At 52.0% G+C, this 23,775-nt stretch overlaps 2 protein-coding genes across 10 annotated transcripts; one reads left to right on the forward strand and one right to left on the reverse strand.

Annotated features, from left to right (window-relative positions):
* The first annotated feature begins 1,100 nt into the window (after positions 1-1,100).
* Positions 1,101-15,088, forward strand: Ccdc61 (coiled-coil domain containing 61). 9 transcript variants are annotated; one of them, XM_048369261.1, is made up of 14 exons: positions 1,101-1,144; positions 5,586-5,738; positions 6,001-6,083; positions 9,388-9,545; positions 10,725-10,904; positions 12,759-12,969; positions 13,099-13,181; positions 13,488-13,657; positions 13,740-13,815; positions 13,928-14,064; positions 14,134-14,212; positions 14,392-14,449; positions 14,698-14,770; positions 14,862-15,088. In XM_048369261.1, the coding sequence occupies exons 2-14, from the start codon at positions 5,591-5,593 to the stop codon at positions 14,957-14,959; spliced, it is 1,554 nt and encodes a 517-aa protein (XP_048225218.1). In that variant the 5' UTR covers positions 1,101-1,144; positions 5,586-5,590; the 3' UTR covers positions 14,960-15,088. The 9 variants fall into 9 exon arrangements, 7 of the variants coding, with proteins under 7 accessions (XP_048225218.1, XP_048225217.1, XP_048225215.1 ...); XM_048369260.1 differs by lacking the exon at positions 1,101-1,144 and adding an exon at positions 3,187-3,937; XM_048369265.1 differs by lacking the exon at positions 1,101-1,144 and adding an exon at positions 5,850-5,905 and having other exon boundaries at positions 5,708-5,738.
* A 323-nt stretch (positions 15,089-15,411) lies between these two features.
* Pglyrp1 (peptidoglycan recognition protein 1) lies at positions 15,412-17,629 on the reverse strand. Its single transcript, XM_048369267.1, has 3 exons — positions 17,301-17,629; positions 16,032-16,153; positions 15,412-15,626 (listed from the first exon to the last, which is right to left on the reverse strand). The coding sequence occupies exons 1-3, from the start codon at positions 17,561-17,563 to the stop codon at positions 15,448-15,450; spliced, it is 564 nt and encodes a 187-aa protein (XP_048225224.1). The 5' UTR covers positions 17,564-17,629; the 3' UTR covers positions 15,412-15,447.
* Positions 17,630-23,775: the final 6,146 nt, after the last annotated feature.

A 23,775-nucleotide genomic window follows, 5' to 3' on the forward strand; every position in this document is an offset into this window, starting at 1 on the left:
CAGGTGTCTCTTTGCAGAAGCTGGTATATCTTACTCCTCCCCTCCCCAAGACTTGTCACACCATCCTCACCTTCAGGTTAGGAACTGAACCCAGGCCTCCAGATTTCCAGAAGAGCTTTTTAGTGACAGATTTAAAAATACTTTGAATGAGAGGTGACAGCATGGAGGTGGCGAGGAGGGCTTAGAATCTGCATATATTCCGAAGGCAGAACTGACAGACTTTGCTGATGGATTGGATGGGGGAGGGGGAGGAGGGAGGGAGAGAAGGAGGGAAGAGAAGGAGGGAGGGAAGCAAAATCTCTTCCAGAAGTTTTTGATCTGAGAACAGCTGCCGGGATGAAGTTTCTATTTAAGTGATGGGATGGATCGCAAGAGGGCTGGGGGAAAGGGAGGAGCCAGAAGTTCAGCTTGGGACAAAAAGTGTGGAGCTAGGAAGTGGTGCTGTGGTAGAGTGCTAGCCTTGAGCAAAAAAAAAAAGCCAGGGACAGTGCTCAGGCCCTGAGTTCAAGCCCCAGGACTGGCAAAAAAAAAAAAAAAGTGTGGAGCTGTCCAATAGATTCTGGTGGAAACATCTAGAGAAAAAAAGTGAATACAGGAACCTGCATTTGGAGGTGAGGTCCAAAAAATGGAGCAGTTGTTAAATTTACGTAAGCCGGACGACTGACCGCACAGGACTTTTTTCAGGCTTGAAACCCACGGAAGGTAAAAAGAAATCTCAGCCAGTTCCGGCAGCTCCCGGTGACTTTGCACACCTGACTCACCGCTCCAGCCCCGCCCATATGGGCGTGGCCTACTTCCCGCTGGGATAGTGGGCGGAGTCAAGGGCTACTTCTGGGACATTCCACTCGTTTTCTGTGACTGACAGTTATATTAGCCAGTAGTGATTGGAGAAGAGAGAAAGACGCCAGGGAATTTCCCAAAACCTCTTCAGGAACGCCTCTTCCACGTTGGCCAATGGAAAGCTTCGGAAGGCGGGTTCTCTTGGCGCGGGTGGGCGGGACATAGGGACTGGCATATTTTCTAACGAATGAACACTTGGTTGCTGGTAAGAGACGGCCAATCAAGAGTGAGAAAGCCGGATCCTGGGGCGGGGCTGGAGCTTCGGCAGTTGAACCGCTCGCGAGGAGAAGAGTCCCGGGAGAAGGTGAGAGGCGGCTGGGGGCGGCGGTCCTCCAGGGAGGGGGCTCCTAGGTGGAGAGTGGGCTGTGGAGGGCACCTGGCCCGGCAGTGTGGGAGTAGGGAGAGGGGTGCCCCATAGCACGTAGCTCGAATGGGAGGTCATGGGACCGAGGGTCAGTCTGTGATGGGAGTTGTAGGAGGGTCTTGAGTTGTAATTCTGGAGGCCGCAAAATAGCGAGAGCCCCTCTTGTAATCAATCCAAGGTTGCGATTTAACGTGTGTGTGTGTGTGCGCGCGCGCGCACGCACGCGCTACGAGGAGATTGGGAAAGCGTACGGCATACCAGTGGCGCTTAATAATACGTGCAGATATCCGACAAGGATTTTTACAGGAAGTTTCTTCTTTTTTGCTCTGTTGGGATGGGAGCCAGAATCTCACTTACATGTGCTAGGTGAGAGCCCTACCACTGAGCTACACCCCAACCCCCTGAGTGACCTCTTAAACTTGGTGTGTTTGTGTGTGTATAATGTGGGTTTGAATTTAGAGCCTGGCACTAGCTAGGCAGGCGCTCCACCATTTGAGCCACACATTCCCAACCGTTAACTCTTCACCTTCTTAATCATTTCTACCAATTTGGTGGGTTCTGGCTTGGGGGTGGTAGTGGCAAGTGTGTAATCCCAGCACCCAGGACGTGAAAGTTGGAGAATCATGAGTTTGAGGCCATCCTGGCCTATATAGTAAGAATAAGGGAAAAAGTGATCAGTTCTGACATCAGATTGCTCTAGTTTGGATGTGGCTCTGTCGCTGGCCCTGCCTCTGTAGGAGCAGTGCCTGAGTTCAGAGTTTCATCATTGATGGAGTGACCTTATTGTTTGTCTTTCTAGACCAATCAATTTGCTTTTTTTTGTTTTTGTGGGGCTTGAACTAGGGCCCAGGCACTATCTTTAAATTCTTTTTGCTCAGGGCTAGTGCTCTATCACTCTGAGCCACAGTGCCACTTCCAGCTTTTGAGTTGTTGATTGGAGATAAGAGTCTCTTGGGGACTTTGCAGCCCAGTCTGGCTTTGAACTGTGATTTTCTTTTTTTTTTTTTTTTTTTTTTTTTTTTGGCCAGTCCAGGGCCTTGGACTCAGGGCCTGAGCACTGTCCCTGGCTTCTAAGGCTAGCACTCTGCCACTTGAGCCACAGCGCCGCTTCTGGCCATTTTCTGTATCTGTGGTGCTGGGGAATCGAACCTAGGGCCTCGTGTATCCGAGGCAGGCACTCTTGCCACTAGGCTATATCCCCAGCCCTGAACTGTGATTTTCTCAGCCTCCTGAGTAGCTAGGATTACAGGCCTGAGCCACCAGTGCCCGGCCTGCTTCATTTTCTTTACCGTTGTCTCTTTCCATCCCTGATCACTACCTTATTTCCATACTCAGATTTCCAATGGCCCACTCTTCTTTATTGGAAGTTCAGCTGATATCTAGTATTAAATTTATGGTTTCCCCCTTAAGTGTCCATTCTAAACCCAGCTTATGGCAGATCACCCCTGTAATCTTGGATACTCAGGAGGCTGAGATCTGAGGATTCAGACCAGCCCCCACTCTAAACTCAGCTGATAGTGGATCACAGGGTAATCCTAGCTGCCTGTAGTCCTAGCTACTCAGGAGGCTGAGAAAAAACACAGTTCAAAGCCAGACTGGGCTGATGCTAAATACTCTGTATCACAGGGATCATGGATGGAAAGAGACAAGGGTAAAGAGAGTGAAGCAGGCAGGGCACTGGTGGCTCATGCCTGTAATCCTAGCTACTTAGGAGGCTGAGAAGAATCACAGTTCAAAGCCAAACTGGGCTAATGCTAGATAGTAATTAGGCTGAGATCTGAGGATTCAAGTTTATAGCCAGTGGGGGCAGAAAATTCTGAGAAACTTATCTCCAGTTAATCAGCAAAAAAGCTGGGCTGGAAATGTGGCTTAGTGGTAGAGTACTTGCCTAGCATGCATGAAGCCTTGGATTCCATTCCTCAGTACAACATAAACAGAAAAATTGGAAATAGTGCTGTGACTCAAGTGGTACATTGGTAGCCTTGAGCAAAAGAAGCTCAAGGACAGTGCCCAGGCTCTGAGTTCAAGCCTCAGGACTGGCAAAAAAAAAAAAAAAAAAAAGGCAGGGATGGTGATTTGGCTCAGTGGAAACTTCCCTGGAGAGTTCTCAGATTTGCTTGGGCTGTGGGGAGGTGTGCTCAGACTGAGGGTACAGAGGAACATCCATGCCAGGCCTTGTGTTTGTATGTGGGGTGGGAGGGTACCCTGCATGGAATGGTGCTGGCCTGGAATATGTGGTGGTAGGGGGTGCTAAAGAAGGGGGTGGGCAAATGACCATCAGGAGGAGATCCTCTGAGGTGGCGATTTGCCCATGGGGATGCGGGAGATGGTGGTGGGGACTTGTCTTTGGAGAGCCCAACATGGAGGCTTCTCAGTTGTGGCCCTGAAGTGAGGGCTGTGAAATCTACCAATTCTGTGGGCAGAGGAGGAACCAGCACAGCAGAAAGGTCCCCCTCCATAAAGGATGGAGATTGAGTATGTGAGCATATCCTTGATGTGCTGAGACATTGGGTCAGGTGAATGGGCCAGAATGGGCACCTGGGTGATTGCCTGCTGGTTGGGTTGGAGTGATGTTATTGGACTGAATGACTGGCAAGATGGGGCCTTAAAGGCATCGCTGGGATTCAGTTAGGAGGCTGAGGTGAAGAAGAGGACCCAGCAGAGCCCTGGAATTGGAATGAAGTCAGCCACCAGGATGGGCCACAGGTCACAGAGGGAGGAGGGAAGATGCAGGTAGAGGGCCAGGGTCAGGAAGGGGGAGGGGGCTCAGGATGAGAAGTGGGAAATGTGTGTTTGCAAAGGGATGGGGGTTTACATACAATTTGGAGGATACACTTGAAATCTGGGGGGTGATAAAAGGTGGGGTATGCATGGATTAGAACTGACTGGGCAGAGTCCTGACCCAGTAATGTGTATATGTATGAGAGAGAGACACACACAGACACACACACACCTGACATCCCCTTCTTTCCCCCTCCCCCCAGTGTGGGAGAGCAGGATGGAGATGGGGGTGGGTTTGTGGGTAGAGGGGCTGGTTTCTGGGCAACATAGCACAAAGGAAAGGTGGAGGTGGCTAGATGGGAGTTGTAGAGACACCTGACACCCTAGAAAGGGGCTGCTGCTGCTGTGGCAGGTGAGAATGGGATGGGAAAGAGAGGGCTGGGTTGGTGTTGGAGTGAGGGAACCTGCTTCAGTTGACCTCGGCAGGATGTCTCCAGTGCCTTAGTAACTTGTTGTGCCTTGGTAACCATGGTGGCAGGGTTGCTGATTGGTCTGTGAGATGTGAGGGGTGTGGCCTGTGCTGGCCCAGGATCAGAGAATGAGAGACACATTGAAAAGTGTTAACAACAAGATCTCGGATTACCAATAGACACCTCAGAACTCCCAGAAAACGAAGGCATAATTGTCAGGGCCTGGGGCTCCTAGATTTCATGAGGCCCTCAATAAAGCACCTAAGACCGACTCCTCAACATTAAAAGCTCTGATATATTCACAGAGAGGTGCCTGGGACCTGTGGGCTCAGGCTGTTGTCTTTGGGTCCCTGAGAAAGGGTATCTGTAGATTGACTTAGGAACTGGTATTCTGGGATCCCCTAATATTATTTCCAAAAAGCTTGTGGGTCTGTGTATTGAGGAAGAGTCGAAAATCTTTGTTAGATATCCAAATGCTGAAGAACTTTGAACATGTTAAAAAAAAAATCATGGACCTTGAGTGTTAGCGCTCCTCTTTGCTTTCCATGGAAGAGTGTTGGTGGTCTGAATTGTGGATGGTCTGTTTTTGGAGTGGCTGTGGGCTTCTTTCTTTGCCCAGCCTCAGTTTCCCCATCCATATGCTGGAGGTTTTGTGTATGCTAGGGATAGAGTGTGGTTTCTCAGCACACTCCCAGCCCTGGGGTGTCACCTGATTATGGCTAGGAACTCTGGTTTATGGAGAGGTTAAGTAACTTGCCAAGGATAGAAATGCAGGCAGCCAGGGACCTTGTTCTGAGCCACCATCTGCAACCCCAGGGGTGGGGGGGTGGGCAGAGGTCTGATCCTTCCCCGGCCTCTTGTAGGACTAATGGGTTTCTGCACAGTAGTAGCTCTCACTACCAAGGTAGGGTGTTTATGCTCACACGGTCTAATGAATAAAATCACTGCTTAATTCAGTGCAAATGAGCTCAGGGTATCATAGGTTCCTGAATCTGGAGTGCTTTCTCTATCCAGATGACTACCCAACTCTCTTACTCACCCCCTTCAGCTCTCCTCATACGTCCCCTTCTGAGCCCCAGCCCTGAAGCCATTCTCCCAAGGTGCCTCATCTGATGGATGGGGATGTGCATCCTGGCCTGTCAGCTCAGGAGTCTGGGCTCTCAGCTCCTCCATCTCCTTGCCCTCCCTAGTGGCCATGGACCAGCCGGGTGGCCTGCAGGTGGACTACGTCTTCCGTGGTGTGGAGCATGCTGTGCGCATGGTGGTTTCTGGGCAGGTGCTGGAGCTGGAGGTGGAGGACCGCATGACGGCTGACCAGTGGCGAGGCGAGTTCGATGCCAGCTGTGAGTGTGGCAGCCTGGGGTGGGCTTGGCTCTCCTCTCCCTGGGATCAGCTTTCCCTGGAAGATGAGGCCAACCAATGAGGTGGATGATCGTCCCTCTTGCCTCTTCTAGCTCATCAGAAGCTTTCCAAGGTGGGGAGGGGTGGCGGCCCTTTCCCCAGGCCACAGGTACCAAAGGTGCGGCGAGATGGAGAACCTTGGATGCACTGCCCGTAGGCTGGGCAAGTGGTCAGACTTCAGGAGAGACTTTTCTTCCTACCTAGTCATTGAAGACCTGACTCACAAGACAGGGAACTTCAAACAGTTCAGTATCTTCTGTAACATGCTGGAGTCGGCCCTCACCCAGGTAGGGAGCTGGAGGGAGGGACGGGAGGATTCTGGTCTCCAGCATGCTTGGTGGTGCAAGGGGAGGGTTCTCTTCACCAGACTCCTGGGGAAGATGCCTGTCTGGTGTGAGTGTCTTTAGGTCTTCTGTTTCACTGAAGAGACAAGGCTTTCTCATCTTTCTAAGTCAAATGACGGTTTTGCTTATATAGAAAATTCAGAGCCAGGCTCTGGTGGCTCACACCTGCAATCCTAGATCCTCAGAAGGCTGAGATCTGTGGATCACCATTCAAAGCCATCCTGGGCAGACAAGTCCGTGGGACTTTTATCTCCAATAAACTATCCCCAAAAAGCTGGAAGTGGAGCTGTAGCTCAAGCAGTAAGGTGTTAGCCTTGAGCCAAAGAAGCTCAGGGACAATGCCTAGGCCCTGACTTTAAGCTCAGGACCAGCACCCACACATAAAAAGCACCAGCAATACACAGAATGTAGTTACATTGGTAAGGGCACAGGGAGTCCAGCAGTGAACCACAGAGGCAAAAATCTCTCTTCTCGCCTGTAATCCCAGCACTGGGCAAGATGAAGCAGGAGGCCTCAGTTCCATAATAGAACTATTAGCTGCCTCAACCTAATCCCCAACACAAAAACCTTCAAACAACACACACACAATCTCTCTCCTGGTGAAGCTGACATTTTTAGTGGGAAAGGCAGATAATTGAAAAAAATATATAATATCAAATAGTTAAAAATATTAGTTGAAGGAAAAGCAGGTTAGGAGTTAGCCAGTAGTAGTAGTACTGGGGATAGAACCCAGGACATTGCACTTGCTAGGCAAGTGCTTTGCCACTGAGCTACATCTCAGCCCAGGATTTAACTATTCTTAAACTATGATCTTGGAAGTGGTGCTGTGGCTCAAGTGGTAGAGTTCTATCCTTGAGCATAGAGAGGCTCAGGGATAGCACCCAGGCCATGAGTTCAAGCCCCAAGACGGGCAAAAAATAAAAAAGTAGAATCTTCAATAAACTATGATCTCTGCTGTTTTTCTGCCTACAGACAAAAATATGCCCTCATGAAGCTGAAGTAATTTGTGACTCAGAGAGTGAGAATTTCCTATGATCCTCTTTATTTTCCACCCAGACTCTTACCATTTTTTGAATGTATAGGTAGTAAAGGAGAGCAGCCCAGAATTCAGACTCACCACTGCCACTCTCTAGGTGGAAGCCCTTACTTGCTCTCAATGATTCAGTTTCCTTCTCTGTGACATGGCAATTCTAGTAGTTCCTATTTCCTAATATTGCCAAGGTTATATGGTGAAAGCTTGACATAATGTCTGGTTAGTCCTCACTGCTATATTGGTACTGTTTAATGATCAACTTTCGGATTTCAGCCTTGTTAGTGGTTGCGTACAATTTTACTAAACACATGTGTCATCATGTGTTTGTCTAGGTAGTTCTCAAACTATTTCATCTCAATTTACTGGGGAGCTTTTATTAGATCAATATTCATTTTCTATCTTACGAGTTAAAAAACAGTAATAGGGCTGGGAATATGGCCTAGTGGCAAGAGTGCTTGCCTCATATACATGAAGCCCTGGGTTTGATTCCCTAGCACCAATCTATATAGAAAATGCCCAGAAGTGGTGCTGTGGCTCAAGTAGCAGAGTGCTAGCCTTAAGCAAAAAGAAGCCAGGGACAGTGCTCAGGCCCTGAGTCCAAGCCCAGGACTGGCGAAACACAGTAATAACAGCAAATTTGTTATATATTAACCTAAACATTTTATTTTTTTGTTGGTCCTGGGGCTTGAAATCTGGGCCTGGGCACTTCTTTTTTGCTCTCCCACTTGAGCCACAGTGCCACTTTCAGTTTTTTCTGAGTAGTTTTTTATTGAAGATAAGAGTCTCATGGGAGTGGGGGGCTGGGAATATGGCCTAGTGGCAAGAGTGCTTGCATATGCATGAAGCCCAGGGTTCAATTCCCCAGTACCACATATACAGAAAATGGCCAGAAGTGGCGCTGTAGCTCAAGTGGTAGAGTGCTAGCCTTGAGCAAAAAGAAGCCAGGGTCAGTGCTCAGGCCTTGAGTCCTTCCTGCCTGGGCTGGCTTTGAATTGCAATCCTCAGATCTCATCCTCCTAAGTAGCTGGGATTACAGGCATGAGCCACTGGTGCCTGTCTAATGTTTTAATGCATATTTTTTTTTCGAGAACAGAAACTTGGAAGTTTATCATCATTTTACATTTTTTATTATTGTTGTTGGTCATGGGGCTTGAACTAAGGACCTGGATGCTGTCCCTGAGCTCTTTTTCCTCAAGGTTAGCATTCTACCACTTTGAACTACAACTCCTCTTCCAGTTTTCTGATGGTTAACTGGACATAAGAGTCTCGTGAACTTTCCTGCCCAGGCTAGCTTCAAACCACACTTCTCAGATCTCAGCCTCCTGAGTAGCTAGGATTACAGGCATGAGCCACCAGTGCTTGGCTCATTTTACATTTTGGTCTGCTGCTCAGGATGGAATCTAATACCTTAGCCCCTTCCAAGTCTTTCTAATGTCTGGTTTAGTTGAATGCTGGTGGCTTACTCCTATAATACTAACTGCTCAGGAGGCTGAAATCCAGAGGATCACAATTTAAGGGCAGCTTGGACAGACAAGGGTTGAGACTCTTCAAAATTCTCATCAAAATGCCAGGCATGACTCAAATTGTAGAATACCAGATGACCAAGTGTAGACCGACCTGAGTTATGGTCTAGTGGTAGAGTGCTGTGTCGCATACATGAAGCCTTGGGTTCGGTTCTTCAGCACCACATAAACGAAAAAAGCCGAAGTGGCGCTGTGGCTCAAGTGGTAGAGTGCTAGCTTTGAGCAAAAAGAAGCCAGGGACAGGGCTCAGGCCCTGAGTTCAAGCCCCAGGGAGGGGCGGAGACACCCTCAGTACTGAAGAAAAAGAAAACAAAAGTCTGGCTTCAACATAGAATGCTGCTGGCCTTGCATGTACTTTTTTTTGTGTCCAGTCTGTTGTGATATGCTTTGGTCAGAAAATATTGCTTCATGCCCATGGGGGGGGGGTGGTAAAGGGAGAGGGAGAACTGTAGTATTGAACAGTGCAGTGACTGCCGCCCCCTTGCATGCTGCTGGCTTGGTTCCCACCAGGGGGCAGCAGTGGCACCTCCTGCAGGATTGCCATCACTGCCTACCCCCAAGGAAAAGAAAGCACAATGTCTCTGCGTTAGGAGAATCATTTGGGCCTCATAGATTCCTGAGAAGGTCTTAGGGATTCCCCCCCCCCCCGGAGACTGGACAGGGACAGTTAGTTCCTCCCTGTCCCCAACAGAGCAGTGAGTCGGTCACTCTGGACCTGCTGACCTACACAGACCTGGAGGCCCTTCGGAGTCGCAAGCTGGGGGGCCGCCCCAGCACACTGGCCCCCAGATCAGCCCAGCTCAACTCAAAGCGCTACCTGATCCTCATCTACTCTGTGGAGTTTGACAGGTGGGCAGGGGCCTGGGCGGGGCCTCAGGGACCCCATGACTGGATTGTGACTGCAGCCTTGCCTTTGGAGTCCTTGCTGTAGGAAAACAAGTAGTAAAAGAAACATTACCAGTTAATTTAAACAAATAGTACTTTACCACATCTAGATATCTTTGGTGAGGTGGTAGTTCTTCAACTTTGCCATTAGGGACTCAAGGTTCTTTTTTAACTTTCCTATGTTATACCTAACATCTTGACTTTGTGAGCCCATATTTGTCTCTTCATGATCATAAAATAGCTGTTGGACATCCAGGTATTGTACCTGTATCAGTGACGCAAGAAGAAGCACAAGGCTGTGTTTGCTAATTGAATCTTCTGGGTTTTTTTTTTGTCAGTTGTGGGACTTGAACTCTAGGCCTGGACACTGTCCCTGAGCTCTTCAGCTCAAGGCTAGCACTCTACCACTTGAGCCACAGTACCACTTCGTGCTTTCTGGTGGTTACTTGGAAATAAAGAATCTCACAGAATTTCCTGCCGGAGCTGGCTTTGAACTATGATCCTCAGATCTCAGCCTCCTGAGTAGCTAGGATGATAGGCCTGAGCCACCAGTGCCCCGGCTGAATCTGCTGATTTTATCAGGGAAACCAAAATGCTCCCAACAGATTTCCCATAGCTTTTGACTAGAAGAGTTCAAGCGAAAAGGATGCTGGGAAAAGGATCTGGCATCAGGGAGTGGCTCTCTAGTATCTGGTAATAAGTAGCTCCTGGGTTATCTAGTGGGACATTACCAGGCCTGAGTGAATTGTGCCTGGTTGTGTATGCATGAAAAGATCCCAGAGCCTTGGTGGGGTATTTAAATAAGTCACACACACACACACACACACACACACCAGCCAAGGTGTGTCAGGGTAAGCCACACCCATTCTCCCACAGCACCAGGGCTCTGCTTTCTGCAGAGGATATTAGGCCAGCAATAGGTGGCCAGGATGTTGCTTGCACTACAGTACACCTGGGGTACCCATCCCAGTGACCTCAGGCTGCATACATTAGAGACTTCGGAGGTGAAGGAGAGGTGGGGGGCAGGCATGGCTGGGACAACATTAGATTGGGAGCTTTGGGCCTGTGTTGTCTTCCTCATTGGTATTCTCTGGGGTAGATGCTTGGTCTCTGAGATGCCCCGGTCTTAATCCCCTTCCTCAGGATTCACTACCCGCTGCCCCTCCCGTACCAGGGCAAGCCAGACCCTGTGGTCCTGCAGGGCATCATCCGCTCACTGAAGGAGGAATTGAGCCGCCTTCGAGGGCTGGATGGCCAGAACACTCGAGACACAAGGGACACGCGGGAGACTCGGGAAACAGAGATCTGGCACCTGCGGGAGCAGTGAGTGCAAAGGGGTGGGTGAGGAGGAGCCTGGGAGGAGCATGTCCCAGCTTGCACTGCAGGTACCATGTGTACCAAAGCCTACCTGTGGGAGGACTGTGGCTGTTCCTCCTTAGCCCTCTGGTTCTGGGCCTGCCTTTTTTTTTTTGGTGTATATGTGCCAGTCTTGGTGCTTCACCTCAGGGCCTGGGTGCTGTCCCTTAGGTCTTGCACTCAAGGCTGGTGCTCTACTATTTGAGCCACAGCTCTACTTAAGGCTTTTTGGTGATTAATTGGAGATTAGTCTCATGGACTTTCTTGTTCTGGCTGGCTTTGAACTGTGATCCTCAGATCTCAGCCTCTTGAGTAACTAGGATTGTAGGTGTAAGTCACCACTGCCCAGCTAGGTTGTAATAATTTTTTAATAGAACAGCTTGAGGACAGATGGCATCTTTATAAATAGTGAGTATTCCAGACTATAAAGAGAGTATCTCTGTTTATTTGGGTTTTATTTAATGACTCAGTAGTATTCTGTCACACTTTTTGTAGATTTTATCCATATTTGTGGATTTTTGGTGGTGGTTTCTTTAAATACATTATATTGATATTTATGTGATTGATTTTGTATTATTAAATATTAATTTTCTAATTAGATCCTTTTTTTGTTTTTTTAATGTTTATAATTCTATTTGACATCACTGGTGAATCCTCTGTTCTGGCCTTTTTTTTTTTTTTAAGTGACAGTGCTGGGCCTTGAACTCAGAGCCTGGACATTGTCCCTCAGCTTTTGTGTTCACAGCTAGCACTCTACCACTTGAGCCACAGTTCCACTTCTGGTTTTTTGGGGGTAATTTATTGGTAATTTTGGGGGGTAAATGTCTCGTAGACTTTTCTGTCCAGGCTGGCTTTGAACCGATCCTCAGAGCTCAGCTTCCTGAGTAGCTAAGATAATAGTCATGAGCCACCTGCAATCTGTGTAACGTAATTTAGTCATCTCAAAATTCTCTAATCCTACACCAAAGTGGACACATAATGAGGTAGGTCTCTAAGCCAATTTTATTTAAAAGCCTTTAGTTGAGTTTAAGTTTATCCTGGTGTTTGTTACATATTTTTTGGAAATAGGAACATAATTTGATTCTCTTTTCTTTATCAAAAATCAATTTGCTAAATGTGTCATTCTGTACCATTTTAAATTGTATCACAGGTGATTGCCTAGCAATAGGTTGCAGGGGTCTCCCTCATTCTTCTCCAAGCTGTGCAGTAGTACTCCATTAGTGGAAGGAAAGACAACAAAAAAATTCACTGAGTTCTGATGATGGCTATTTTTACTTTTTTGGTATCATAAACAGAGCTTCAGCAGCTGGGCATGTTGGTTTACACTGTAACCCCAGTACTCATGGGCTGGAGGCAGGAGGATCTACATTATGAGAACGGGCTCAAAAAAACAAAACAGCTAATTAAGCACCTCATTAAGTGTTTGGAACATAAATAGTGAACTGGTCTGACTTGAATTTCATAGAGTCCTCTTGTGAGGGGAGGACAGACCTGGCTGGGAGGTCAGACCTCAGTCCCGGGGTTTCGCTCTCCCATGTCCATGTCTTTTAGATCCAGGTTGGCACAGTTGTGTTCCTCCCCTCCCCTCTGCAGCAGGGCAGGGTTTGTGTGTGAAATGGGATCTCCTCTTCCCCGGGGAGGGGGGGATCTAGGGGTAGAGGTGGGGGGGTGATATGCTGTGCCCCCCCTCCCACTGAGCAAGGTGGGACCTTGCTCCCCCTCTATCAGGTAGCTGGGAATGGGAAGGGGACGGGGCGTGCCCACTCCTGGTGGGTAGTGGGGATGCGGCCCTGCGCCAGCCCTCCCTCCCTCCCCGCACAGGGTGTCCCGCCTGGCCACCGAGAAGCGGGAGCTGGAGGCTCAGCTGGGCCGCTCCCGGGAGGAGGCGCTGGCGGCCCGAGCGGCGCGCCAAGAGGCCGAGGCGCTGCGCGGGCTGGTGCGGGGCCTGGAGCTGGAGCTGCGGCAGGAGCGGGGCTCCGTGCACCGGACTTCGGCCCGCCGCAGCCAGGACTGCCGCCGCCTGGCCAAGGAGGTGAGGGGCGGGCGGACGGACGGCGGAGGGGGCCCTAGGCCTGGATGTGCATCCCTGGGCTTCTGCTTGCTGAGGGGCGCGGACGTAGGCCTTGACTGGAGCCCCTGATCTCGTCTTTGTTCCCCGCAGCTGGAGGAGGTGAAGGCGTCGGAGCGGAGCCTGCGAGCCAGACTGAAGACGCTCCAGGCCGAGCTGGCCTTGTACAAGAGGGGGTAAGGGCGGGGCTCGGGGTGGGCGGAGACAGGGAGATGAGATGGGCGGGGACTGGAGGTAGGCTATGGTGGGCGGGGCCTGTTGAACTAGTGGGGCCACACAAGGAATTGGAATCGTGATTGTGGGCGTGGTTTGGAGGTGGGCGGGGCCCGAGGTTTCCTTGAGTCGCTTGGAGCCACGTGTGGTGGCCCCTGTACGCTTGGGTTGGGGAAACCAGGTTGGACGGGGAATTATTAGGAATTGTCCCAGGGGCTTGGGCTCTGCCGGGCGGGGCGGGAAAGTGACCAGAGGTCCTTTGCTCTCAGGAGACGGACTCCGCCCGTGTTGCCGCCCGTGCCCCGGGAAGAGCGGGCCTCGCTGTCCCGGGAGCGCTCCACGTCTCGGGGTCGCGGGGCCACCCGTTCCTCATCCCGGGAGAGCGGCCGTGGGGCCCGGGGTCGAGGCCGGCCCGCCCGCTCCTCACCCTCGCCCACAGGTCGGTGCCCGTGCGGTCCTGCACAACCTGGGGGGGGGCTCTACTCGTGACCCCCGCCTCCGCACGGCCCGTTCTGCCCTAGGTAGTCGCGCGCCACGCTTCGACCCCACGGCCTTCGTGAAAGCCAAGGAGAAGAAGCAAAGGGAGATCCGGATGAAGTGAGTGCCTGCGGTGGTCCGCATCCCTGCCCTCCCCGGCCTCCCCGCGGCGCCCGGCCTCCGGGCCTCCAGGTGCCCAGGCCCAGCTGGATGTCTCCGCCCGGTTTTGCAGGCAGCAGCGGAACCGCCGGGGCAGTGGAGGAAGCGGGGACGGGCCGTCCGTTTCGTGGTCTCGCCCGACGAGACCACCCGCTGCCGAGACGGGCCGAGGGGACGCGGTCAGCCGCTCCCGGCGCCGCAGCTCCTCAGGTAAGCACAGGGTGGGCAATCGCGGTGGGGGGGAGCGGAGCCCTGTCTCACTCCGGTGTCCCCTCCTAGTGGACAGCTTCCGCAGCCGCTACTCGACAGCCAGCTCCGCCAGCGAGCTGGAGGATTTCTCAGAGTCGCTCACCCGAGGGTAAAACTTGATGCGGAGGGAGGGACCACCCCCAAGGGGCATCTGGGGAGGTTGGTCTTTTAACCCAGCCTGGGGTCCTGATCCTCTGAGAATGGCCGGGTGGGAGGGGGCCAAGGGCTGCCTCCTCCCTCCTTCCGCCCTCCTCCCCTCCACGGGCCTTGATTCCCCACTCTTCCCAGTGTCCACCGAGTCCGCGGGAAGCCACCCAGCCCCACGCCCTGGAGTGGGCATAACGTGGTGAGTGACCTCCCAGGCCCGGGGGCAGGGGTCGAATCCACCAGAGTCCCTGTCCCCATCCCCTGATTCCTCAATTGGCAGCGCCTGCCCCTCCTTCCACCCTTGTGTGACCCTGGTCTCATTCTGCCTGCCCCTCACTGATGCCCTCATGCTACTTAATGAAATGTGTGCCACTGGGGCTCCTGGGTTGGGAATTCCCATGGGATGGGTAAGTGCCCCCCTGACTCCGTCTCCCTCCTCCACACCAGAAGCCCAGCCCTCGGGACCGCAGCGGTCATCAGAAACACCTGGCCAACTCGGGGGGTTGGGTCCCCATCAAAGGTGAGCCTGGGACCCCAGCCACCCCCTCCTGGTCGCACAGCACCACAGGGCTGATCACGAGGGGTCCCCTTTATGCCCCTCACGCCCACAGAGTACAGCTCGGACCACCAGGCGGTTGACATGGCTGAAATAGATGCCCGCCTGAAGGCCCTGCAGGAGTACATGAACAGGCTGGACACACGGTCCTGACGCTAGGTGGGGCCGTGCCCCGCCCACCTCACCAGCCCCTGTACCCCCATGCCCAGACCCCGCCCCCTCCCCAGGCCTTTTGTGCTGGAGGGGGGCTTGTTCATTTTGTAAATAAACATTTGTCTTTGAGACCCCTTGGCTTCTGACTGCAAGTTGGGGATGGTTAATGGGGCCTGGGCCTCCCTGTTTTTTTGGAGGGTTTGTGCCTGGGGGGCAGATGGGGTTAGGGGGGTCCCCAAGGTGGCTGTTGTCATGCAGATCTGCTTGGTGCTCTGACCTGAGACCTTTGGGTTCAGAGTTGTGTTGCAGCTGGGCTGGGGTCTCAGGGTCTTCAGTGGGGAGGATGTGGCTGGGGGTGGGGGGAAATGCCAGGATGAGACCTGCTCATCAACTCTGGGGTCTGCATGTTTATTGGGGGAAGGGGCGGCAGGAGGAGGGGCGGCAGGAGGAGGGACAGCAGGAGGACTGCACTGGGTTCTTGGGCGCCCTTATTCGTGGTAGTGCTGCAGTTGCCTGATGGCGTTGTAGAGCTGGTCGCCTGGGGACTGTGTCTTCTGCACATCCCGGTGGCCTTTGAGCTGGTATTTGGGTCTCAGGAAGCCTTGAGCCACCCCACAGTCCAGCAGATTCTGCAGCGCCCGGAAGGACCGCGGGGGGGGCATGCGCTCTACAGGGCACACGGGCTCAGGATGGGTGCCCACCAAGGGTGGCAGGGTGGTGGGCAGGGAGCACGTGGCACCCAGATGAGCTGGTCTAACCCCTCCCTCCATGCTTCCTCCCCTCCTCCATGAAAGGGGAGAATAGTGACAGCTCACCACAGGGCAAGGCCAGGGGAAAATAGTGACTACGTAAAACCCAGTGGTGCTTAGCATGGAGGAAGTCCTCAGTAAGCACCCTGGTCCTATGATGGGCACACCCAGACCTTGGAGTCTGCCCAGTCTCCTAGCCAGGACCGTCTCTAGCCCCCACGAGCCCAAGGGGAAATGAGGCTGAGGACACAGAGCCACTTGCTTACCCCAGGCACGGCCCCCCCCGGCCCCCACCTGCGTGCCAGCCCCCTGCTCTCACGCACCCATGTAGTTGCCCATGAAGCTGATGCCGATGGAGATGGGGTTCCAGGCAGAACCTGAGTGGGCCCCCTTGGTGTGCCAGCCGCGGCCCTCATACACGTGGCCATCTTCTCCGATCAGGAAGCTGGGTGGGAGGCCCAGGCAAGGTGAGGGACTGAGGGCAGCCTGCAGGAGGTGCCCCCACCACACAGGACCTGCTGGCCACCCGCCAAGCGCAGCCCTGCATACCCTGCCCTTAGTCGAGCCCCTGCCACCTCCACGCTAGGTGGAGCTTGTGGAGGCCCCTGCTGCAGCCTCATGGTTAGTCCATACATCTGATTTCCAGCTCTATCACCATCCCCAGGTGGGCATAGCCAAGGGCCACATGTACAGGTGAGGAAACTGAGTCTCAGAGGATGTGATGTGATAAGCCCTCAGACCATTGCCGCTGCTAGCTTTGACCCCTGAAAGTTGAGAAGTGGAATCACAGCTTCTCATTTGTTTACTTTTCTGTTGTTGTTTTGAGACCGGGTTTCATTCACCAGCTTGGATGTGAACTTGGTGTCCTGCCTCTGCCTTCTGAGCCCTGAGATTACAGGTGTACCCTACTGCACCTGTCTCCATAAAACCATTTAGACCATCCTGGGGTGCCAGTGTTGGTTCATCTGTCTTCATGGAAGATGGGGGTGTCTGAGCCTGGGGCATTGGAATCTGATGAATGATAAACTCTGGAGCAGGAAGGTCTGCAGATACTCACATAGCATCTAGATTTTTCTGAGTTGGCTTTACTGGGGCAGTCTGGGGCAGGACCTGGCAACCTGCATTTGCAGTAAGTTCTGCAGGCCATCCCCAGGCTTATCTTGGCCTGAGTTCAAATGTTCCAGGAACCCCATCTGTTACACTGAAAAGGAAGTTGGAGGGCACAGTCGCCCCCCCCAGGTTCTCCCTGCACCCCAGGAGGCCCTGCCCGCTCCCCCCCTGCCCACCTCTCCCCCTCCATCCTTCAGGACCAGGGCCCTGTGTCCCCCTCCCCCCCAGCTACCTCGAGCCCCTTTGTCCAGGAAGCCTGACACTGGCCCCTGACTCAGTCAGCCGCCTGTGCTTCTTCCCAAAAGACCCTTCCTTTAGGATAAGAAACCAAGATGCGGGGAGGGGGGGGGCAGCAGGGCAAGTCTAGAACCCCAAAAGGCAAGGCTGGGGTGTGGGGTGTAGGTGGGTGCACAGGGCCTGCCTAGTACCACCCAAGCCCCAGGATGCGCCTTGAGCGCCCCACCCCTGCAGGCCTCACTCACTTGTAGCTTACGTCGCACCAGTTTAGGGAGCGCATGTGGTAGCTCTGGATGTTCTGGGCCTGCTTCTCACATAAGGCCGGGCTGGAACAGGTGCTGCCCGCGGTGTGGGAGATCACCACGTAGTGTGCGGGCAGCTGCAGGGGCTCAGAGCACTTGGACACCAGGGCCCCCCACTCCCTCCGGGGGACAGTGAGGCTACAGCCACTTCCCAAGCCCAGGAGGGCAAGGAGGGCACAAGCCAACAGCATGTAGGAGCTGGGCATGGCTGGTAGGGTGCAGAGAGCTATGTATGAGTGCGTGTGCCTGGACACCAGCTGCCTTTTATCTGCTGGAACCGTGGGGGCAGGGGAGGGCTTGCTTCACATGCCAAGGGAACTTCCTGGGCTTCGCACAGGGGTCCCCAAGCTCAGCTTCCTCCTGGGGCAGGGTGGGGTTGGTGCCTGGCACAGCTAGGAAGGAGGGACCTGACCATGCCCTGAGGTACTTTGACTTGATTTTTCTGGACAACTCCTCCCACCCCCCCCCCCCAGCCTGGATGTGGGCCCTGCTTTGTGTCTTCTAACTGCGCCCTGTGTGCCCCAGGAGCAGGGAGCCCCAGGGCCTTGGCTCATTTCCTCCTTTTCCCCAGGAACTGAACTAACAAAAGACTCCCCTTTTGAACATCCAGGCCTCAGCCAGAGTGTGTTTAACCTTGCAGCACCTTAGCAGATGGGTGTTGGGGAGCCCCTGTGCCAACTGCGTGAAATGAAGTGGGGCCACAGGGGAGGTTACTTAGTGAAAGCCGAGGCCTGCCTGTTGCCTCCGTTCTGATGGCTTTCTCATGTGTGAGGCCGATACATCACAGCCTTTGTGTGCCTTTCAACCACCTACAACATGGAGATAATGGACAGAAGGCTCCCAGATACCAGGTGTTCCACAGGGCCAGGATGGGGCTCTTATCTCTGGAACACACAGAGGGAGGGCCAGGGACAAAGTTTACCCTTTGGGACTTAACAGGGGTGTTCTTATTTTTGTCTTTGTCTTGTTGGTCCTGGGATTTGAGCTCTGGGCCTGGGGGCTTGTCCCTGAGCTCTTCAGCTCAAGGCTAGCGCTCTACCACTTGAGCCACAGCTCCACTTCCGGTTTTTTGGTTGTTAATTGGAGATAACAGTCTCACCAACTTTCCTGCCCAGGCTGGCTTTGAACTGTGATCCTTAGATCTCAGCCTGTAGTAGTTAGGATGACAGGCGTGACCCAGCTTAACTGCGGTATTTGACCCATGCACAATCCTCTTTCCCAGGGCTTCCTGGGAGGTTCCAGGGGCAAAGGGCCTGACTACTTCTTCCTTCTGCCCTCCTGTTTTAGTGACTTTTTTTTTTGCCAGTCCTGGGGCTTGAACTCAGGGCCTGAGCACTGTCCCTGAACTTCTTTTGCTCAAGGCTAGCACTCTACCACTTGAGCCACAGCACCACTTCCAGCTTTTTCTGTGTATGTGGTGCTGAGGAATCAAACCCAGGGCATCTTGCATGCTAGGCAAGAACTGTACTGCTAAGCCACATTCCTAGCCCTGGAATTTCTTTGTCCCGTTGCAGGTTTCTTGTCCGAGCCTTCCTGTTTGGTATCTGTGGGGCACATGGTTCCATTTGAGGTTCTGTGGTAGAGTTATCATCCTGATATTAGCTGTCCTGGATTTTCTTTTTCTTCTTCTTCTTTTTTTTTTTTTGGCCAGTCCTGGGGCTTGGACTCAGGGCCTGAGCACTGTCCCTGGCTTCTTCCCACTCAAGGCTAGCACTCTGCAAACTGAGCCACAGCGCCCCTTCTGGCCGTTTTCCATATATGTGGTGCTGGGGAATCGAACCAAGAGCTTCATGTGTAGGAGGCAAGCACTCTTGCCACTAGGCCAAATTCCCAGCCCCCTGTCCTGGATTTTCTGAGAAGGTCGGGTGAAGGTTTCCTGAGAACTGGGAGGCATCCCCTTGGAGGGTGGTCAGGGGGCATGGGAGCAGCTTGGAGTTATGAGAGCAAGGATGCCCTTCAAAGCCTGTAATCCAAGCCCCTTAGGAGGCTGAGATCTGAAGATGGCAATTGGTTTGAAGCCATCCCAGGCATGAAAGTCAGTGAGACTTCTTTTTTTCTTTGCCAATCCTGGGGCTCGAACTCAGGGTCTGGCAACCATCCCTGAGCTGCTTTTGCTCAAGGCTAGCACTCTACCACTGGAGCCACAGTGCCACTTCTGGCTTTTTCTGTTTATGTGGTGCTGAGGAATTGAACCAAGGCAAAGACTCTACCACTAAGCCACATTCTTATCCCTTTGAGACTCTTATCTCTAATAAATTACAGAAAGCCAAGAGTGGGAGCTATGGCTCGAGTGGGTGAGCATCAGCCTGGAGCACAAAAGCACACAAAAGCTCAAAGACAGCATCTAGGCCAAGTGCAACTCAAGGCCAAGCCTAGTGCCAGTGGCTCATGCCTATAATCCTATCTACTCAGGAGGCTGAGATCTGAGGATCACAGTTTGAAGCCAGCTGGGGCAGGAAAGTGTAAGAGACTCTTATCTCCAATTAACTACCAGAAAACCAGAAGTGGTTTATGGCTCAAAATGGTAGAGCACTAGCCTTGAGCAAAAGAGCTCAAGGAGAGTGCCCAGGCCATGAATTCAAGCTCCATGACCGACAAAATAATAATAAGGATAATAAAAGATGCTGTTATTTTGTTGTACTTTTAGAACTTTTCCCTATCTATAATTTTATAACGGTTTATTGTGAGGTAGGGGGTCTCACTGGGTTCCCAAATGTATATACCCCAGCATCATCTATCATACAGTTAGTCTTCAATTTCTGTCCTGCCTCATATTAGCTGCTTCATGACCTTGAGCAATGGGGTAGCATTGGACACAGCTGACCGCTTCCTTATCTTATGTAAGATTGTCTTGGTTTTCCTTCTGCTTGTGTGTGTGTGTGTATGACAGAGAGAGAGAGGGGGGGGAGAGAGAGAGAGAGAGAGAGAGAGAGAGAGAGAGAGAGAGAGAGAGAGAGTGTCAGTCCTGGGGCTTGAACTCAGGGCTTGGATGCTGTCCCTAAGCTTTTGCCTCCTGAGTAGCTGGGATTACAGGGGAGCCCTCTGTAGCTCACCTGACTTGTTACCTTCTCAGGGTGACACCGGCTTTCTGGGAGTTTCTGGAAGCTTTACACTAGAGGAAAAGAAAATCCCACCCGGCACCGTTTCCGGCTCAGGTTGTCATAAACTATAGTCTCTCTCTCTCTCTCTCTCTCTTTTTTTTCTGCCAGTCCTGGGTCTTCAAGTCAGGGTCTGAGCACTGTCCCTGGCTTCCTTTTGCTCAAGGCTAGCACTCTGCCACTTGAGCCACAGCGCCACTTCTGGCCGTTTTCTATATATGTGGTGCTGGGGAATCAAACCCAGGGCTTCATGTATATGAGGCAAGCATTCTTGCCACTAGGCCATATTCCCAGCCCCATACAGTCTCAAATTTCCCTGTGGAATTTTCAGTTAATATCTTTCCGACTTCGCAATGCAGTCTGTATGTAGGGTGATAATGCATCACATTGTACAAGCCAGGACCCTCAGGGCAAAGGATGAGCTGGGGTGTCTAAGCCGGCCCAGACCCCCAGCTGCCCCCAAATAGTTCCCGATGTCCTGTCACCCCCAAATTAATGTGAGCAGAGCTGCCATTTGAGAATAGATTTCCTTTTCACCAATGACTATGGGGAGAGGGGCAGGGCTAGCTTTTGTGGGTGCACTGAGCACCCCACATTTACTTAACATCCTGTACCTCCCTCTCTGCTCTTCAGCAATTTGAGAAGGGCTGCCCCAAGTCCTCTCATCCTCCAGCAGCATGCTTTTAAAGGAGGAGGTACAACGAACTCGAGGGGAAAAGGGGGACAGGCGCGGCTCTGGAGCTCACTGGGCACTGATGAAAGCGAGCTGTGCAACTCTGGGGTGGAGATGGGAGGGAGGGAGTGGGAACGAGTGAGGGGACTGAAGACTGCGCAAAAAGGAAAGGTTCTCATTACCTGTCCCACCTCATTGCAATCCCTCTGTACATCACCTCTATAATAACAACAGAGTGATTTTTTTTTAAGTATGGCTCCATAAAAATAAAGGAGCAGGCGCCTTAGGGCAGGGAGTGGGCGCTGAGCCAGCTCCGGACTCGACTCCTCGACTCTACGCTTGAAGTGCTCAGCTCAGCCTGGAGTCAAACCTGAGAGGCACCGCTGAAATCCTCCCTAGGGCAGCGTCTCCCGTGCCACAGCGAGCGAATGCCGACGTGCATGCCTGGACGCATGCGCGGCTCTACCCTCCCTTGTCAGGGCCTTCCTTTGTTGCTGTTGGTCATGGGGATTGAACTCGGGGCCTTGGTGGTATTACAGAAGGTCAAGGCCACTGAACCTCAACTCTCGGTTGTGCACATCTTTTTGAGTACAGAGAGAGAAACAAGAATTGCCAAGAAACAAAAGAACAACAACAACAACAAAAAAAAAAGTCAGGCGCTGGTGGCTCCTGCCTAGAATCCCAGCCACTCAGGAGTCTGAGATCTCAGGATGGCAATTGGTTCGAAGTCAGTCCAGGCAGGAAAGTCTGTGAGACTCTTACCTCCAAGTGAATTACCAAAAAGCCACAAGTGGAGCTGTGGCTCAGGTGGGCAAGGACCAGCCTTGAGCATAAAAACTCAGGGACAGCATCCAGGCCCTGAGTTCAAGACCCAGGGCTGTCACACAATGAAGTACCTATAGTGCTGTGAGGTGAAGAACCGTGCAGTGGGAGATGCACTTTGTCTCCCATGTTGTGTTTTGTTTCTTTCCCCGACTGAGGTAGATTCTTCTGGTTCTGATGACATAACAGGCAACTCTAAGCGCTCGGCACAGATGGCCCTGTTCCCACAGCTTGTGAAGGCACTTGATGGGACTTGGGCCCGGATAGCTCAAGAGCTCATGAGGGTCAGAGAAGAAAGCAGGATTTCACCATAGGCCTTGCTGTCTCCAGAGATGGAGCTCAAAAACCACAGGCCAGGGCTGGGAATATGGCCTAGTGGTAGAGTGCTTGCCTAGTATACATGAAGCCTTGGGTTCAATTCCTCAGCACCATATTTATAGGAAAATCCGGGAAGTGGTGCTGTGGTTCAAGTAGCAGAGTGCTAGCCTTGAGCAAAAAGGAAGCCAGGGACAGTGCTCAGACCCTGAGACCAAGCCCCAGGAAGGGAAAAACAAAACAAAACAAAACAAAAACCACAGGCCATTTGCTACAAGCTGTAAAAGTAATGACCTTAGGGGCTGGGGATATGGCCTAGTGGCGAGAGAGCTTGCCTTGTATACATGAGGCTCTGGGTTCGATTCCCCAGCACCACATATACAGAAAACGGCCAGAAGTGGCGCTGTGGCTCAAGTGGCAGAGTGCTAGCCTTGAGCAAAAAGGAAGCCAGGGACAGTGCTCAGGCCCTGAGTCCAAGGCCCAGAACTGGCCAAAAAAAAAAAAAAAGTAATGACCTTGGTTGAAAGAAAATCAAAATTGTGCGCAAATTTGCTATTTGTTACTCAGTATTTCACATGCATTTCTCCAGGGTGGTGTGTTCAATTTTAATACATTCTGTGCATGTGAGTGCATATGTGTGTGTGTGTGTGTGTGTGTGTGTGTGTGTGTTAGTCCTGGGGCTTGAATTCAGAGGCTGAAATCTGTGGACTGTGGTTCCTTCCAGCCTGGACAGGAAAGATGGTAAGACTCTTACCCCCAATGAAACACCAAAAACCTAGAAGTGGAGCAGTGGCACAAGTGGTTGAGCGCCAGCCTTGAGCTAACAAAAGCTCAAGAACAGCAGCCAGGGCTTGAGTTTGAGCCCTAGAACAGGCACAAAACAATAGTAATAATGAGTATGATGATGGTGATGATAAAAAGTAAAAGATAATGGGGCGCCACTGACACACCTGTAGTCCTCACTACTCAGGAAGTTGAAATTGGAGGGTCACCATTCAAGGCCAGCTAGAGCAGGAAAGTCCATGAGACTCTTATCTCAACAAACCACCAGAAAATCCAAGTGGCGCTGTGGCTCAAGTGCTAGAGTGCTAGCCTTGAGCAAAAAAAGCTCAGGGACAGTGCTCAGGCCCTGAGGTCAAGCTCTCTTGCCAACAAAATACTACTACTACTAGATGCTGTTACTTTGTTGTACTTTTAGAACTTTTCCCTATCTATAATTTTATAACTGTTTATTGTGAGGTAGGGGGTCTCACTGGGTTCCCAAATGTATATACCCCAGCATCATCAATCATACAGTTAGTCTTCAATTTCTGTCCTGCCTCATATTAGCTGCTTCATGACCTTGAGCAATGGGGTAGCATTGGACACAGCTGACCGCTTCCTTATCTTATGTAAGATTGTCTTGGTTTTCCTTCTGCTTGTGTGTGTGTATGACAGAGAGAGAGGGAGGGAGAGAGAGAGAGAGAGAGAGAGAGAGAGAGAGAGAGAGAGAGAGAGAGAGAGAGAGAGA

This window comes from Perognathus longimembris, chromosome 20 (assembly GCF_023159225.1).
Source record: "Perognathus longimembris pacificus isolate PPM17 chromosome 20, ASM2315922v1, whole genome shotgun sequence".
In the NCBI taxonomy this organism is placed as follows: Eukaryota; Metazoa; Chordata; class Mammalia; order Rodentia; family Heteromyidae; genus Perognathus; species Perognathus longimembris.

Coding starts and splice junctions, on each gene's coding strand:
- Ccdc61 (XM_048369258.1), top strand. Junction 13,816..13,927: donor CAAAGGGAGATCCGGATGAA/GTGAGTGCCTGC, acceptor CCGGTTTTGCAG/GCAGCAGCGGAACCGCCGGG. Junction 14,065..14,133: donor CCGGCGCCGCAGCTCCTCAG/GTAAGCACAGGG, acceptor GTCCCCTCCTAG/TGGACAGCTTCCGCAGCCGC.
- Pglyrp1 (XM_048369267.1), bottom strand. CDS start 17,563: ATGCCCAGCTCCTACATGCTGTTGGCTTGTGCCCTCCTTGCCCTCCTG. Junction 16,154..17,300: donor TGGTGCGACGTAAGCTACAA/GTGAGTGAGGCC, acceptor CCTCCCACCCAG/CTTCCTGATCGGAGAAGATG. Junction 15,627..16,031: donor CTTCATGGGCAACTACATGG/GTGCGTGAGAGC, acceptor TGTGCCCTGTAG/AGCGCATGCCCCCCCCGCGG.